Source organism: Elgaria multicarinata, chromosome 14 (genome assembly GCF_023053635.1).
Source record: "Elgaria multicarinata webbii isolate HBS135686 ecotype San Diego chromosome 14, rElgMul1.1.pri, whole genome shotgun sequence".
Classification (NCBI taxonomy): domain Eukaryota; kingdom Metazoa; phylum Chordata; class Lepidosauria; order Squamata; family Anguidae; genus Elgaria; species Elgaria multicarinata.
The window spans coordinates 8851442-8868261 of NC_086184.1; the positions used below are offsets into that span (position 1 = coordinate 8851442).

A 16820-nucleotide genomic window follows, 5' to 3' on the forward strand; every position below is an offset into this window, starting at 1 on the left:
GTTTGGCATTTTATGCAAACCAGCTCATTGAAGCACCTGGGTATTATTTCTGGCCAATTTTAGTACAGAAAATTACAAATCCTTTCTTCCACATTGCCCTTTTAATTGTTTAGAAGTATGTTGTACATGGACATGTGTGTCTAGGTTTAGACCGTTAAAATCTGCATTTAAAGAAATAAATTATAGGTGCCTCTCTAGAGGAAGGAATATGATTATCCATATAGTAACTTTTTAAATGGACGTTGATTATGCCAACAGTGCTGAAGCCTGTGTGTGGTGGGGAGGGGGGGGCAGTTCTGTAAGAATCTGTCATTACCATTCTCTTTAATTTATTCTCAGACAATTGGCAATTTACTTTGATTTTGCCATTTACATTATAGGCAGCGAAATAAACCGTTTGGTCTCTATCATCCACAGCTCAGCCATGTCTGCTGCAGCTGACGAAACGTCGGAAGACCTACCGGTGAGAGATGTGGGCCTGGATTTTGGAGGGCCGCAAGGTTTGTACCGCTTGTTACGAAATTTGAACAATTGGCTACTTTTAACCCTCATGCGGATAACGTCACACCGAGGGTTAAGAAAGTGAGAACTACGGAACAGAGGGCCTGAACCGAAAACTCTGGAGAGCATAGAGCAGCATGGGGGAACCTCAGCCGGGGTGGGTGGGGGGGAATCCAACCCTCCCAGGGTCCCAATGCGGCCCCCTGCAGTTCCCCAGATGTCTATTCCCCCTTCTCACAGCCCCCTTTTTTCCCCCAATCGCCGATCATTGTGTGGTTTGAAAACTTTCATGTAGGTTTTCCCCATTCTGAAAGGTTGAGAAGCCTCACCAAAGACGAACTTGCTGGCAGTAAGGGCTTTAAGCCACAATAGGCTGGTATTTATCCATTTTTGCATCACTCCTTTTGCTCTTGGTCCGCCTCCCAAGAGCTCCTCCAAAATTGAATTTGTGCCTCTGTTAAGGCGTCCGAGAATGTTTTCTGTCCTTATCCCTACATGAACATAAGAATATAAGAAGTGCCAAGCTGGATCAGACCGAGGGTCCATCTAGTCCAGCACTCAGCTCACACAGTGGCCAACCAGCCATCAACCAGGGATAATCAAGCAGAACATGGTGCAACAGCACCCCACCCACCCATGTTCCCCAGCAACTGGTGCACACAGGATTATTGCCTCGAATACTGGAAATAGCACACAGCCATCAGGGCTAGTAGCCATTGTCCAGGTTACCTGTGGGATCGCTTTCTCCTGTACAATCCGCCCCGCACACTCAGGTCCTCTGGGAAGAATCTATTTCAGCCAGCAAAAACTAGATTAACAACTGTTACCCAGAGGACTTTCTCTGCTGCAGCTCCCAGACTGTGGAATGGCCTGCCAGGAGCGATTCCACTCCTGTAGTCCCTCAGTAGTCCCTCTGAATACAAAAAAACAATAAAGACTGATCTCTTCTGGCAGGCCTACCCAGTCAAATTTTAAGACATCTGGTTGTTGTTTTAATAATGTATTAGTTTTATATGTTTTAAATCAGTTTTATGTATTTTATAATATTTTTGTATTCTGTGTTGTTCCTTGCCTCGATCCAGAGGGAGAGGCGGGTAAGAATTATTATTATTATTACTGTATTTCTTCGATTGTAAGACGCCATCGATTGTAAGATGCACACTAATTTCAGTACCACCAACAGGAGAGAAAAAAACTAAGACACACCCGTGATTCTAAGACACACCCCATTTTTAGAGATGTTTATATGGGGGGAAGTGTGTCTTAGAATCGAAGAAATAGGGTATTATTGATTCTGGAATTCTCCTCCTCAAGAAGAGACTTATAGCTCCCTCTTATTTGTCCTTGAGAAAACCTTAGAACTTTTATTCCATCCGGTCAGCTTTTGGATTACTCTAGGGTTTGTTTCAAACGTTTTGATCTGCTGTTATGTGTGTGTGATTGTTGGAGCTTTAGTAATTTGCAATTGGTAGTGAAGGCAGACTATTAAATCCTAAAGGGCAGAGTGTTAAATCTGTTGAATACAAAAAAAAGGGGCAGGAGTAGCAGTAGTTATATTGAATTATATAATCTGTTGTAAATCACTTCAGGGATTCTTGAGATTGAATGTAAGGATAATGATGATGATGATGCATAATTGGAGACTAAAGGAACCCGATCTAGCAGAGTAATGATAAGCAAAGCATTGCACGCAGGATAGAAATCAACTCTGGTGTGGGTGTGGAGAAGCCCAGGAGGACCCTAGGTGCAGTCAGGGATAAGAGCAAGGAAAATCTAAACGGCTGTTCAGGCAAATGGTTTTGTGTTTCTTTCTGCCATTTTTAATGGCTGTGGGTAGCCCTGTGCCTAACCATGCATAGCCCCATTTCAGAAAAGGAAAATGTTGCCAAGCGTTGAAATTGACACAACCTGTTGCATGGTTAGCAGTTTGTTTTGATAGTTCAGTGGTTTATTTATACAGCCTGCGTTCTTCGTTAACCATTGCAGAAAAAAGAGAGCAAGGCGTTTCTTCGTAGAAACTGTAGGTGTGCGAACTACAGAGCCATTTCAATGCCGAAAACCATATTTAGAAATTCTAGGGTGTGTCTATCCCTTCTTTTTGTCCTGCCCAACCTCCAAGGAGCTTAGAGCAGTATCCACGATCCTCACAAGTTGGTTTGACAAATAATCCCTGGTCCAAGGCCACACATTAAGCTTTATGGCTGAGGAGGGATTTGAACCTGGGTCTCCCCTGCTCTAATTCCAACACCCTACACCAGCCTTCGCCACTCAGGTTCCCTTCCAGATGTGCCAGACTGAAACTCCCATAATTCCCAGCCCTCCTTCCCAGGAAGGCGATGCTAGCCAAAAATGCCAGATGTTTGCGAGCGGTAGAAAAATTGGCTCCTTGGTGTCACTTTCTTCCTCTTCCCTAGAGCCGTCGGGCACCCACAACGTGAAGGCACGGCAAGCTGTTTTGCGGATCAGCCGAGAAGAACTGGAAGACCGATACCTTCGCTTGCATGAGGAGAGCATCTTGCTTAAGCAACATGCTCACAAGCAAGAGGATAAAATCAAAAGGTCCAATTTCCTTGTCTTCTTCTGAAGCATTGCTTCGAAAGCAAAAAAAAACCAACAACCACAGAATGGGGAATGTACCCTATCATGGATTTTTTATCTATTTGACCACTAGTTAGGGATGGTCGTTGGAATCCAGCACTCTTTGGGCTTGAAGGACTCACGGCAAGCATCCGACCTGGCTTGCAATTGCAGGCTGAGATGCAGGGATTTCAAAGTAATCTGGGATTTATTTTTTAAAAAACGTACGTCGATAGAATCATAGAATAGTAGAGTTGGAAGGGGCCTATAAGGCCATCCAGTCCAACCCCCTGCTCAATGCAGGAATCCACCCTACAGCATCCCTGACAGATGGTTGTCCAGCTGCCTCTTGAAGGCCTCTAGTGTGGGAGAGCCCACAACCTCCCTAGGTAGAAATATGAGCAAATTGTTGGGTGCAATTTGTGCGCCCTACGCAAACTGTGGGGTGCAGTTTGCATACTTTATGCACATTTCGCCCACAAATTGTTCAAATCACAGCTGAAATTTGGGTAAATCGTGCCAATTCCACCATTCAGTTTGCAGTTATTTCTGTTTACGGACATTTTAAAAAAATCTGTGAGCTAGCCCAACTCGATGCGGATCAGGTCGGGCCAGTTCATGAGGAAACAAGCCGGAAGTCTGGGAGGTCGAGCTACTGAAAGCCCAATGAACTCCAACCCCTGACAGATTTTTTTGACCTACTTCTAGGCCACCTTCTGCGCTCAAGGCGGCTTACACTCACTAATAAAATTTGATGAAAACAATAATAAAGCAAATGCATTGAACACAATGAAAATTGCAGTAACCGGGTAAAAGCCTCCAGCCCCAAAGACCCGCTAACTCACCAAAGTCCTGCTTGGCTAAAACGCTTTGCCTGCCAGTGGAAGGACAGCAGGGAGGGGGTGAACCTAGTCTTGTGGGAGGTTCGCGGCCAGCGAGGAGGCCCTCTTTCACATTGCCACCAAATTTGCCTTTTAAGGCAGTGGTCTCGAAGGAAGGGCTTCTCCAGAAGATCTTAAGAACAAGGCGGGCTCATATAGTAGGTGGGCCTTCAGGTAGCGTGGTCCCAAGCCACATTTGGACTTTATACATCATAACCAGTGAAGCTGTTGTAACAAGGGAGTTGTGTGCTCTTTGTAACCGCCCCGGTCAACAGCCTGGCTGTATACCAGCTAAAGTTTCCGAACAGTTTCCGAAGGCAGCCCCACATAGAGCATATGACAGTAGTCCAAACGGGATGCAACTAAGGCATGTGTGACAGTAGCATTATCAGACATCTCTAGGAACGGGTGCAGTAGATGGTAGATCATGGGGGTGATTGTGTTGGGACCCCTGTCTTGCTTCCTGAGCTGATTACATTCTTCACTTCTTATGGACTAGCAGCCTTGTGGTGTTGGGTCTAGCATCCTGCTTGCAATGTCGTTGGCCTTTAACCATCTTTGCCCAGTACTGCAATTGGCTTTCATGCACCCTCCCTTCGTAAACAGATTTCCTGTGTTTCCACTGCACAATTTAGAGCATAGCTTACAGGCAAGTTACTTGCAGGGTGACATCTCGAAACTATTAACGTTCTCCTCCCACGCATACGCTTTTGTTCCTTTTAGTAAAAAGCTTGAGAGTGTACGGTACTAAAAGAAAGGAAGCCCTTTTAGACGGATGAAGTGTGTCTCTATTTTCAGTCTCCCGTCTGGACCTCTGCAAAAAAATTAAAAAAAAGACTCCCTGTAAAGTAGACGCAGCTCTTGGAGATGTGCGACCAATTTTGCAAAATCTTGAACTTCTCTCTTCCATCAAAGCCACCTTTTCTTTCTTTGCATGCCAAGTTCCTCCCCGCTACCCCCAAATTCATTGCTGGAAGTGTTTTCTGTGCTTGTATATTACATCACCCCCACGGTGCCCTCTCTGCCTTTTGTTCTGGCTTCTCCATGTTTATCAAAACTAAGAGAAATCAAAAGGTACAACTCTCGAGATGCCAAAAGCAAAAAAAAAATTGTATCCTTTTAAAGCTAGATGAAAACCATGCCTCCTGCGTCCAATTATATCCCCCCTCCCCGGGCTAACTGTTAAACCTCTCTTAAGCACGTTGGTATTATTTGCTAAGCATAAGATGTAGCAAGGCGACATGAGCTATTAAGAGCCTGCTCCTTTGAGCCTGCCCACCTACTTGTTTTTAGAACTGAGATGTGTGGGTTTCCACCCCACCCCACCCGCCCTTGTTCCACTCTTGCACTCAAACTGGAAGCACTACATCACAGGAATGTGTTACATATTGTAAGCATGCGTTGGATAGCTTAATATCACATGGGACCGTAGCTTTTCTACGTGGCCCCATCACATCCCCAATCTGTAACTACCCTTAACAGCGTGCAGAGTTCCTCGGGAAGGTCATGCGTTCCAAATTTGAGCAGCATATGGAGTAAATATGCGTCCCTCCCTCTTTACTAAACTTTAAATGATAACCCTTAGGAAACTGTTATTTGTCAGTGCTATAAAGCAGATTGCTACCCAGTGGTTTCAATTATCTTCAAAGGCTTCTTCACAGGCAGTAATAGTTATATCAAAACCTGAAATTTATTATTCAGGTTTTGTACTGAAGTCTTCACAGTGATTATGTTCCTTTCAACAGAATGCTTTTTATGCTGATCTCCCCACCCCACCCCACCCCACCCCAGCACTCCTTTCCATCTTACGTCTGTTATTCACCCTCCGCCCCTTGTAGGATGGCCACCAAGTTAATACGGCTCGTGAACGACAAGAAGAAAGCCGAGCAGGTCAGTGGCGGCCCCAAGCGGCTGGGCCACGATGTAGAGATGGAGGAAGTGATCGAGCAGCTGCAGGAGAAAGTTCGGGAGCTGGAGAAACAGAACGAGGCCGTCCACAACCGGCTCATTTCGACCAAGCAGCAGCTTCAGCTTCAAGGGCACCGGCCGACGCCCTACAGTTACGTCCAGGCGCGCATTAATACCGGCCTCAAAAAAGCGGCCGAGGGGGTCGGAGTCCAGGAGCGCACAAAGAAAGGTGAATGGAACTGGGTCAGATCCTTGGTCTCTCTAGCCCAGTATTGTCAACAGTGGGATTCAGAAGACTTCTTAAACCATGGCTTTAATTTATTTATTTATTTATTTATTTTATTTTATTTTATTTTAATTTTTTTTATTTGCAATACTTAAACATACACCATTACAATTAAAAGAAAAACAACATACTACATAAATGTTGAATAACATTAATATCATATCTATATAACATAATCATACTTAACATATAAGTGCACCCCCCACCTCGGGATCTCATTCCTGATTCCAAAATCTCATACTTTCTTCTGCTGGTGGTTTCCCACTTCCCTTAGAAAACACAAATATTAGGAACTGTTTCCAGATTCCTTCAAAATCATTCGTTTTTGCTATACCTCTTCTCACTTTAATATTACACATCAATTTATCATTAATAGCTATATCCCATACTTCTTTATACCATTCTTCAATACAATAATCCCCTTGAATCTTCCAGTTCCTAGCTACAATTAACCTTGCAGCTGTCAGTAAATTCGTTATCAATTCCTTAACTTCATTTTTACATTTTAAGTCTTCAAATAGTGACAGTAATGCAACTCTTGGTGTTCGTTCTATCTTCATTCCCACAATTTCTTCAATCTCCAAAAACACCATCTTCCACATTTCATTTCTATACCGCCCAACAGCCGAAGCTCTCTGGGCGGTTCACAAAAATTAAAACCATGAAGAGCATAATTAAAACAACCCACAATTTAAAAACACAAATACAAATAGAATATAAAAAGCACGACCAGGATAAAACTGCACAGCAGAAATTGATATAGGTTAAAATATGAAATTAAAACAGCAGAGTTTAAATTTAAGTTAAATTAGGTGTTAAAATACTGAGAAAATAAAAAGGTCTTCAGCTGGCGACGAAAGGAAAACAACGTAGGCGCCAAGCGAACCTCTCTGGGGAGCTCATTCCACAGCCGGGGTGCCACAGTGGAGAAAGCCCTCCTCCTAGTAGCCACCTGCCTCACTTCCTTCGGCAGGGGACCACGGAGAAGGACCCCTGTGGGACCCCTTTAACCACGGTGGTTAAGCCAGAAAGCCAGGCTGTAGTCAGAAGACACTTTAAACCATGGCTTTAACCATGGTGACTAAGGCAAAAAGCTTTATTCACAGTGGTTAAAGCCATGGTTTAAGGTGTCTTCGGAACACGGCCCAGCTTTCTGTCTTAACCACTGTGGTAAAAGCTGTGGTTTAAGGTGTCTTTTGAGTGGGGCCACTGACTGGCAGCACTCTTTCCAGGGTTTCAGGCAGGGGTGTTTTCCAGCCTGAACTGGGGATGATGGGGATTGAACCCGGGGCATTCTGCATTCAAATCAGGTGCTCTACCACCGAGCCACAGATGCCCAATTTAAACCTTGCCCTTTCAAACAGATACTTAGGGGTGACCACATTACACCAACATTAAAATCATTCCACTGGCTGCCAATTAGTTTCCGGGCAAAGTACAAAGTGTTGGTCATTACCTTTAAAGCCCTAAATGGTTTGGGTCCAGGTTACCTGCGGGATCGCCTTCTCCCATATAGTCCGCCCCTCACACTCAGGTCCTCTGGGGTGAACTTACTTCAGTCAGCTAAAACTAGGCTGACATCAGTTTCCCAGAGGACCTTTTCTTCTGTCACCCCCAGATTGTGGAATGGCCTGCCGGAGGAGATTCGTGAAATTAACTCTATGTGTGATTTTAAGGCAGCTTTAAAGACTAGCCTTTTCCGGCAGGCCTATCCAGATCAATGTTAAATCATGATTTTTTAAGATGTATTGATTCCTGTTCTAATGTTGTTCCCCGCCTCGATCCAAAGGGAGAGGCGGGTAAGAAATAAATTTATTATTATTATTATTCAGCTTTTTGTGTAGCGATCGGGTCTCTGAGAAACAGTTTTATGGTTCTGGCCAGGCCCTTGGACAAATCAACGTCGAGAAGTTCAGCCTGTATCTTATTACTTTCTTTATTAGCATTTATACGCTTCTCTGTTTGCAAAAAAAAAATCCCAACAAGGCCGTGTTCAGCCATTTAAAACAATAAAACCTTAACACAGTAAAAAAGCAAAAATATTAAAATAGTGACATGATTTAAAAGGCTCAGTGAAAACGATGTGTCTTCGCACCCTTTCTAAAAGCCCAGGGACTAGGGGTCAATCATAGCTGGTATGTTCTACAGGAGAAAGGCCTTTCACACGTGCCTGACAAATAGGCCTCTGGGTAATGACACCCTCAAAACAGCCTCTTCTGCGGATTTCAGTCACTGGGCAGGTTTATAACGGAGCAGGCGGTGCCTTAGAGATCCCCCAGTTGAAGCAAATAGGAGACGGCAGAGAGGTAGGCCTGTCACCTTATTAAAGACACTTTAGTTGATTAATCGCATGGGTTTGAGTTGATTTGGGATGCAATCCTAGTATTATTTATTTGTTTATTTTATTACATTTATATACCGCCCCACAGCCGAAGCTCTCTGGGCGGTTTACAACAATTAAAAATAGTGAACATTAAAAGTATACAAAAAATTAAAGAACATAAAAACAGTATAAAAACAACAGTATCCATTTAAAAACAACAATTCTGGGGTCCATTAAAAACAAACTTAACGTTGTTAAATGCTGTTAAAATGCCTGGGAGAAGAGAAAAGTCTTGACCTGGCGCCGAAAAGATAACAATGTTGGCGCCAGGCAAGCTTCATCAGGGAGGTCATTCCACAGTCGGGGGCAACCACTGAGAAGGCCCTCTCCCTTGTTGCCGTCCTCCGAGCTTCCCTCAGAGTAGGCACTCGGAGGAGGACCTTAGATGTTGAGCGCAGTGTACGGGTAGGTTCATGTCGGGAGAGGCGTTCCATCAGGTATTGTGGTCCCAAGCCATTTGTTTATTTATTTCTATTCCGCCCCATAGGGTGGTTTACAACGGTTCATAAAATACAAAATACATCATCTTCATCACAATAATAATAATAATCGTAGAAAAATTAAAACTATGGAAACAGCTAAAAGCAAATAAACAATGCCCCCACCCCCATAGACCTGTTCTAAAGCAGCAGGCATAGATGCCTCATCATATACGATGAAATGCCTGGGAGCAGAGGGTGGTCTTTACCTATGCGTGTTGAGCCTGAAAAGAAGCCCTACAGCATTCTGGCTGAAGAATGCTGGGAGTTGTAGGACTTCTTTCTGTCTCAACATGCGTAGGATTGAGCCCTGTTCGTAATGACATTTAAAGCCCTAAAGGTCTTGGGACCTCGATACTTGAGGGAGCGTCTCTCCTTATATATGCCTGCCCAAGACTTGCGATCTGTTGGAGGAGCCCTTCTCCGCATCCCACCAGCACGACACACTCGCTATGTTGGGACAAGGAACAGGGCTTTCTCTGTGGTGACACCCCGACTGTGGAATGCCCTCCCCTTGGAGGCCCGACTGACACCAACGCTGATTTTATTCCGGCGCCAAGTGAAAACATGGCTTTTTAACAGAGCTTTTAATGGTTGAATTCACCAAGTTGGCACATTGTTTTAACTGTTTTAATAGTTGTACTGCTTTTAAATTATATATATATCGTTTAAACTTGGTTTAGGGTTTAATTTGTTTTTAGCTGTGTGTATTTACTGTTTCATACTGTATGCATTTATCTGTACGCCGCCCTGAGATCTTATTGATATAGGGCGGGAGATAAATGTTTTAAATAAATAAATAATACATCCAGTTATTAAATTTGTGTCAGTTTGCAGGTGGGTAAAAGCAGTTCTAAAGCAAAAGGCTGATTTTAGACAGTGGGCCGGCTCCTGTGTAATGTTCATCGTTTCCCCCATCCGATGCCCGTGTAGAGAATAGTTAGGCCGGGAAAGACCTGTGCCTGAGGGCGCAAAGTCCCGGAGGGACACTTACAGCTGTCCCAAGTATTGTTTGACTCCAACCCCCTTTTTTCCCTTACCCTTGATCCCCATTAGCTGGGACTGATGGAATTTATTTATTTATTTATTAAATTTATATACCACCCCATAGCCGAAGCTCTCTGGGCGGTTTACAAAAGTTAAAAACAGTGAACATTAAAAGTATACAAAAGTTAAAAACATCAAAAATATAAAAACAACAGTATAAACCATTATCCGTTTAAACAAAAAAAGTTCTGGGGTTCATTAAAAACAAACTTAGCATATGTTGTTAAACACTGTTAAATGCCTGGGAGAAGAGAAAAGTCTTGACCTGGTGCCGAAAAGGTAACAATGTTGGCACCAGGCGAGTCTCATCGGGGAGATCAATTGGGGGGGGGGGCACCACTGAAAAGGCCCTCTCCCTTGTTGCCATCCTCCGAGCTTCCCTCGGAGTAGGCACTCGGAGGAGGATCTTAGACGTTGAGCGCAGTGTACGGGTAGGTTCATGTCAGGAGAGGCGTTCCGTCAGGTATTGTGGTCCCAAGCCGTGTAAGGCTTTATAGGTTAAAACCAGCACCTTGAATTGGGCTCGGAAGCGTAGAAGGTAGCCAATGCAAGCGGGCCAGAATTTGGAATCCGGCAACATCTGGAAGGCCTCCGATTTCCCGTGCCTGCCTTGAAGAGCCCCTGCTGCTGCTCAGGATAGAAAACACAAGGCTAGATTGAGTGTCCTCACACAAGCTCCTCGATAAATATAGAGAGGCGGCATAACGCTCAGTATGTGTGATTCCTGTAATCCTGTTGTTGCCTGTTTTTGTCGCCTTGCGGTCATTAACTTTCAATACATATCCGTCTCTGTTTATCATCCTATCCACCTCCCTCTCCTTTTAGGAATGAGACTGCAAGACGCAGAAATCCGAACGCTGAAATCCCCGCAAGCGTTGCCTCCCAAATACGGACAAAACTTACTTGAAGAAGCAAGGACAGAGATAAGAAACCTGTATGATTTTTTTCCCCCTACCTTTCTTCATTATTCCATCGTCACCGATTTCACCTTTGCCTGGCGTGGTCAGTCAGTTAACTACCACCTTGACAGGGTTTTACCCTTAAAAGGCGGCCTAAAGAATATTTTTTAAATAAAAATAAAATTTTAAAAAATAGACTAGTGGTGCAAAAAGTGCAGCCTGCCAAATCCTCAGGTTTCTGTGTTTGTGTGCCTCCCTTCCCCCCGGCACCTCCCAGTGCAGCCTGTGGGCCAAAATGGTTGTGCACCCCCTCATCTAGACAAAATTATAACTGAACTGCACAAGCCCCATTCATTTAGCTCAGATGCTGCCGGTGGATTGTGCCCAGTGACTGATTTTCATATTGCACATACTGGTGTGAGAGGCAAGGCTGAACTGATTTGCTTAGTTTCATGCCTGCTTTTGTGCTTGCTACCGATACAGATGTAACAGCCCTGATCAATTAACCGAGATTAAGCAATCAGGAGCTAGGGATGTGTACTTTTTTCACCGCCACGTCTCCCTGGAGTAAATTTTCCTGACCAAGCTTAATTGTGCTTAAGAGGTGCATTGCCATTGATCTTCAGTATTGATCACTAATCCAGTTCCCCCCCCCCCCCCGCACATAACCAGGATTTGAAACCCAGTGTTTAAAGCTGTGCTTGCCTTGCGTGTTCCTGCTACAAACTCCTCCTTTGACTAGAGACCTTAGTTCATGCTTCAGACGTTCAGTTTGTGATTGGTCCTGTATGATCAGCTGCTAGGGTGAGGTCACAGGAAAGGGCATACTGGCTTTTGTTTCCCTGGGAAGTACAGTTTAGAAGCCTCGACAAAACTGAGTTACTCGTCAAGTGCTGGACGGGACATGTTTCATGCGAAAGAAGCATGTTTGAAAGTCCTGGTTCATGTCAGAAGCCTTAAAACGTGGGAAATACTTTTCAGTCTTTTACTGTGTGTGTCTTTGCAATAGCAGTGTTTGGTGCAAAGTTTGGTGCCGACTTTGCAATAGTCGGTGTTTGCATTTTACATATGTTAGGGAAATTCTCCTAACCTGGTAGGGAAGGAACAACTTCACAACCAGTCCAGAAACAGAGATTCTTTATTTTCTGTGTACACAGGAGAAACGCCCCATACCTCGTACAAATTGACGGCAGAGACTCTCTAACCATCAGCCACATCAGCATACATTTCTACTTCATCCAAGTTGCTCTAATGAAGTCATACTTTTCCCTCCTCCCTCTTTTGACTGATCACAAGTCCCATACATGTTCTATAAACAGAAACCCATTCTTACAATAACAATGCCATATTTTGGTAGCCTATGACCAGTACAAAAAGTTGCATTCTGTTCCTTTATAAGCACCACAAGGAGAGATAGGACTTCCAGAGTATGCTCTGACCCTTTAAAGAATCCCTGGTCAGAGGACTTTCAATGGTTTGGATGCCTCTATGCCTGGGAAAATATGGAAACTTGCTTCTGGCCTCAAGGCCTTCTTTCTCTGCTATGTTTTGCTATCGGGTGTGGGGCAAAGGGTTTAGGACAACCTTGGAGCCTTAAGTGAAGACTGGAAACTTTATTATTTTCCATGAGGAGGCACGAAGGTGGGGGCCAGGGCCAGAAGTGTGCATGCTTTTGTACTTTTACACACAGGCTGTACCCGGCGTAACATACACCATTGTAGCATATCTTAAAGTTTATTCATTAAATATCATCGCGGGGGCGGGGGCTTCTTGGAGGCCACCGATACAGCGCCGTCTGGCAGAGCTGGGGGGCAGGGATGTCGGGGAGGGGGAGCAGGTGTCCCCCTCTCCCCGGGATTCCTGTCAGCCTTGGGCCGGCCGCCCAGCTCGCATGAGATTAGCCTCCTGCCTGGCCACCAAGGGCCCCGGCCATGCCTCGCTAATGCTCCGGACCATGGCGCTGCTCCCTTCGTGGGGGGGGGAGCGAAGCGAAGAGGCAGAAAGGGGTGTAGGAGTACCTTGGAAAGCCCGGAGGAGTCAAGCGAGGGGCTTAGCAACCTGTATCAGCTGACATTACACATTGTTACTGTTGCTTAGCAACCTGTATCAGCTGACGTTACACGTCACTGTTGCTTAGCAACCTGTATCAGCTGAAACCTTTATGGAAACACACCTAAGTGTTTTGTAGATAGATAGATAGATAGATAGATAGATTGGAGTAAGGGGCTTCAGGTGGGCTTTTCAGATTTCTTTATCACATAAGAGAAACTGAAGCCTAGAAGAGAGCAATTTGACATTGGCCACTCAGTGAAACTATGGGCAGGATCCAACTGTGCCCTAGCTCTGACAGTCAGCACCACCAATTCCCAGTGCACATGCGGCCAGCTGCTGCCGCGAATGATGGCAGTGTAGCACCTCCAGGGGCAAGCCTTCCGACAACCAGAAATTCAAGGACCTGCTCCCTCTGATTGTGGGCCAGATATGTAAAAAAAACCCACCCCACCTGGAGGGCTGAACACACTCCCCTCCCTCCGCTACTCCAGCCCAGAGGGCCAAACAGGCCACACAAACACACCAGAGTGAAGGTGCACTCTCAAATAAGGTGAAAAAAGGGAGAAGCCAGTTCTCAGGATGCTGAACTTTTTATTTGTAGGTTGAAGAGCCCGACACGTTTCGGCCTGTATCTTTTCAAGGCCTTCTTCGGGGGGTTGTTGGAAGATGTCTGCTCAGAATCAAGATTCTGTTGATTCTTATCAACAGAATGTCTTTCTAAGATTTTTAATAGCGACTGACAAATAAAAAGTTCAGCATCCTGAGCATTGGCTTCTCCCTTTTCCCCACCTGATTTGGGTGCTTTCCTCCCCCTGTTTTTTGATTCTGCCCTCTCCAATAAACCAGACTGGTTTCCCACAAATGGATGAGAACTTCTTTTAGTATCAAACTGGTTCTTGGAGAAGCCAGAGGTGGGTTCATCCCTGAGAACTGTAGGAGGACAAGGTGGCTCGTGAGCCTTAAAATCTCTGGCCACAGGAACATTGTGGCACCATGCTTTGGGCAGTGGAGTTCTCATGATACATACAAATCAAGGCAACGCGTGTGTGCTTTTAAAGCTCCGTTGAAACGCACGCGCACAAAGCGTTTCACAGCATTATACAGCCATAAACGGTCAGCTTGTTTGATCTCAGCTTTGGGCACCTGTGTTTTAGTCACCTTTGATAGCAAACATATGGTCACAGAAATTCATGAGACCTAGCCAAGTTAATAGGTACCAACTGTAGTCAGCTCACACAAAAAAATTGCTTCATAGTGGGGTGTGTGTGTGTGTAGGGGAGATCTCAGTAATAATAATCAATAATATATTTATTTCTTAGCCGCCTCTCCCTTTGGATCGAGGCGGGGAACGACATTAGTACAGGAATCAACACATCTTAAAAATTCTTGATTTTACATTGATCTGGGTAGGCCTGCCGGAAAAGGCTAGGCTTCAAAGCTGCCTTAAAACCACAGAGAGATTTAATTTTACGAATCTCCTCCGGCAGGCCGTTCCACAATCTGGGGGCGACTGAAGAAAAGGTCCTCTGGGAAACTGATGTCAGCCTAGTTTTGGATAAAACACAGTAAAGAGAGACAGCAATATACACCCATAAATGCGGTGGAACTATTCTGTGGTTGCTTCAGGAAGAGCTATTTTAGAAAGAGTATAGGTCTGTGCGTTCAGGATGATTTAGGGAATAAAGGCATCGTGTGCGATCAACTAAATATGCCGCTGTTCTCGTCTTTCACTTCCAATCTGCCGCTAGTGCCTGAGATATTGTAGATTCACCTGCTGCCCTGAACTTTATAACCCTTCCCACTCCATGGCCGTTTGGAGTTCAGGGGCATGTTGTTTCCAATTGTCAGAATTTGAACTCACAACGGGGCTCGAATTCCTGGCTTGAGGGCGACCAGGGATTCTTCCTGTGCTCTCACGCTGGCTGATGGGGGGAACTGCAGGGCAATCAGCCACACCCACCGAGGAAGCCCCCTTACCCCAATAGGCTGGAGAGAGTCATGTGATAGCTCTGACTCCTATAAATACTTCTGTAACCCTTTTGCTCGCTAGCTTGAGCATGGAGGGGGCGTGGCTCAGTGGTTGGTGGACGTGCCTTGCATGCGGAAGGTTCCAGGTTCAATCCCCAGCATCTCCAGGTAAGGCAGGGCAAGCACCTTCCTGAAAGAGCCCCTGCACTGCCAGTCAGTGTTGACAATATTGGGCTAGATGGACTAATGGTCTGACCTGAGCCAGATCTGCGCCAAGCAAGATATGACACTTTGAAAACAGTTTGAAAACTGTATGTGGAGCGTGTCCTGGGCCCCAACAGTTGTCAAAACCACTATAAACTGTTTTAAAGCAATAGTGTAGATCCTGCCCTGATATAAAGTAGCATTCTTTATTCGTAGCTTGGAAACCTTCTTTTATTGAGTACAAATTGGGTTGCCATATGTCCCGGAAAACCGGGAATGTCCCAATTTCCAGGAGATTCTGAAATGTCCCGAACGGCTGGGCAAGAATCTCGGATTCCTGGTCCAGCTGGCCGGAGAAATTCTGACCTCCAAGTGGTGCCTTGAGCCTGCTCAGAGGAGCGGCGGCAGCAGAGAAAAAGATGCATCTATCTGGCACCTTTTCCAGAGCATCACCGCTCCTCCACAGGCTCATCTGAGTCACTCACCGTAAGTTGCAGTGGATTTAAGATGTCTGATTTTACAGTTGTTGATGTTTTAATTGAAAAATTGGGCTTTGCAAAAATTGGGCTTTCCCTAAACCTTTATATATTGCTCAGTTTTTTTAAAAAAAATCCTAGCCCCTCCACCCCCCAAAAAATTGTCCCGGTTTTGTGGATTGAAAATATGGCAACCCTACCATTAAGTACCCTACCCTCTCTGTTTTTTCCTCACCTCACCCGCAATTGCACACAAGCCAGATGTGGCTCCAGTGTGCATGGCACTTATCTGAGAACCAGGCATTTGCATGTGTATCGTACAATAACCATAACAATCAATAATAGCATTTATACAACACATTTCAAGTGGGTCTAAGGTGTGCTAGTACTTTCATCCCCACATTTATTTGCAATATTTATGAGCTAGTGTTGCACACGCACACAAATCTCTTGAGACAGCATATACGATCCAGAGAAAAAAATTACAGAAAGGACAGTAAAACAGATCTACAAACATTCAGGATAAATATAGACCTGTAAAAACGGCAGCACGCAGATAACATCATCAAATCAACAATCCAAGAGAACACCAATAATAAACATAGAATCTTTGGATAAGCAACTGCCCATTCAAAAGCAATTCCGTAAGATAATTCATTTAGATAATTCATTGAACTCAGTGGGGCTTGCGTCTGAGTTGGCATATAGAAGATGGCACTGGTAGTCGTATGCACAGTACAAGCAAGGTACTTTCTGGTATGATGGCATTTATTTCAAATATATAGTTCTGTAGTCAATACACAAATGTCTAAGAACAACTCAACAAGAGACTAGTCCAAAATAACCATGTCTGATAGAACTCTTAATAATGAGCCTATGATGTCGATGGAAAAAATGAGTGGATCACAGTATGCCATACGGCAAATTTAGCCATGCATATTCAGAAGTATTACAATGTATTAAATATCTCTTAGATCTTAATATCCTTATTATCTCTCAAGCCCCCATGGAGATCCTGTTTCTAAAGACCTTCTATGGACACTCACTGAGACTGAATCAATGTCAACTTGAAAAGCATCATGAACGGAAGCTAGTGTAGTAGTTTTCGGTTTGATTTATCTATTTAAGATGTTTATATCTCACCGTTAAGGATAAGATG

At 44.6% G+C, this 16820-nt stretch overlaps 1 protein-coding gene across 1 annotated transcript in view; it reads left to right on the forward strand.

Annotated features, from left to right (window-relative positions):
• The window catches only part of RPGRIP1L (RPGRIP1 like), a 104338-nt gene that overhangs the window by 2842 nt on the left and 84676 nt on the right, over window positions 1-16820 (forward strand). The window contains exons 2-5 of the mRNA XM_063141176.1: window positions 418-500; window positions 2916-3060; window positions 5798-6096; window positions 10888-10996. Coding sequence (XP_062997246.1) covers window positions 425-500; window positions 2916-3060; window positions 5798-6096; window positions 10888-10996 — 629 coding nt within the window. The 5' untranslated portion in view covers window positions 418-424. The remainder of the gene's footprint in view (window positions 1-417; window positions 501-2915; window positions 3061-5797; window positions 6097-10887; window positions 10997-16820) is intronic.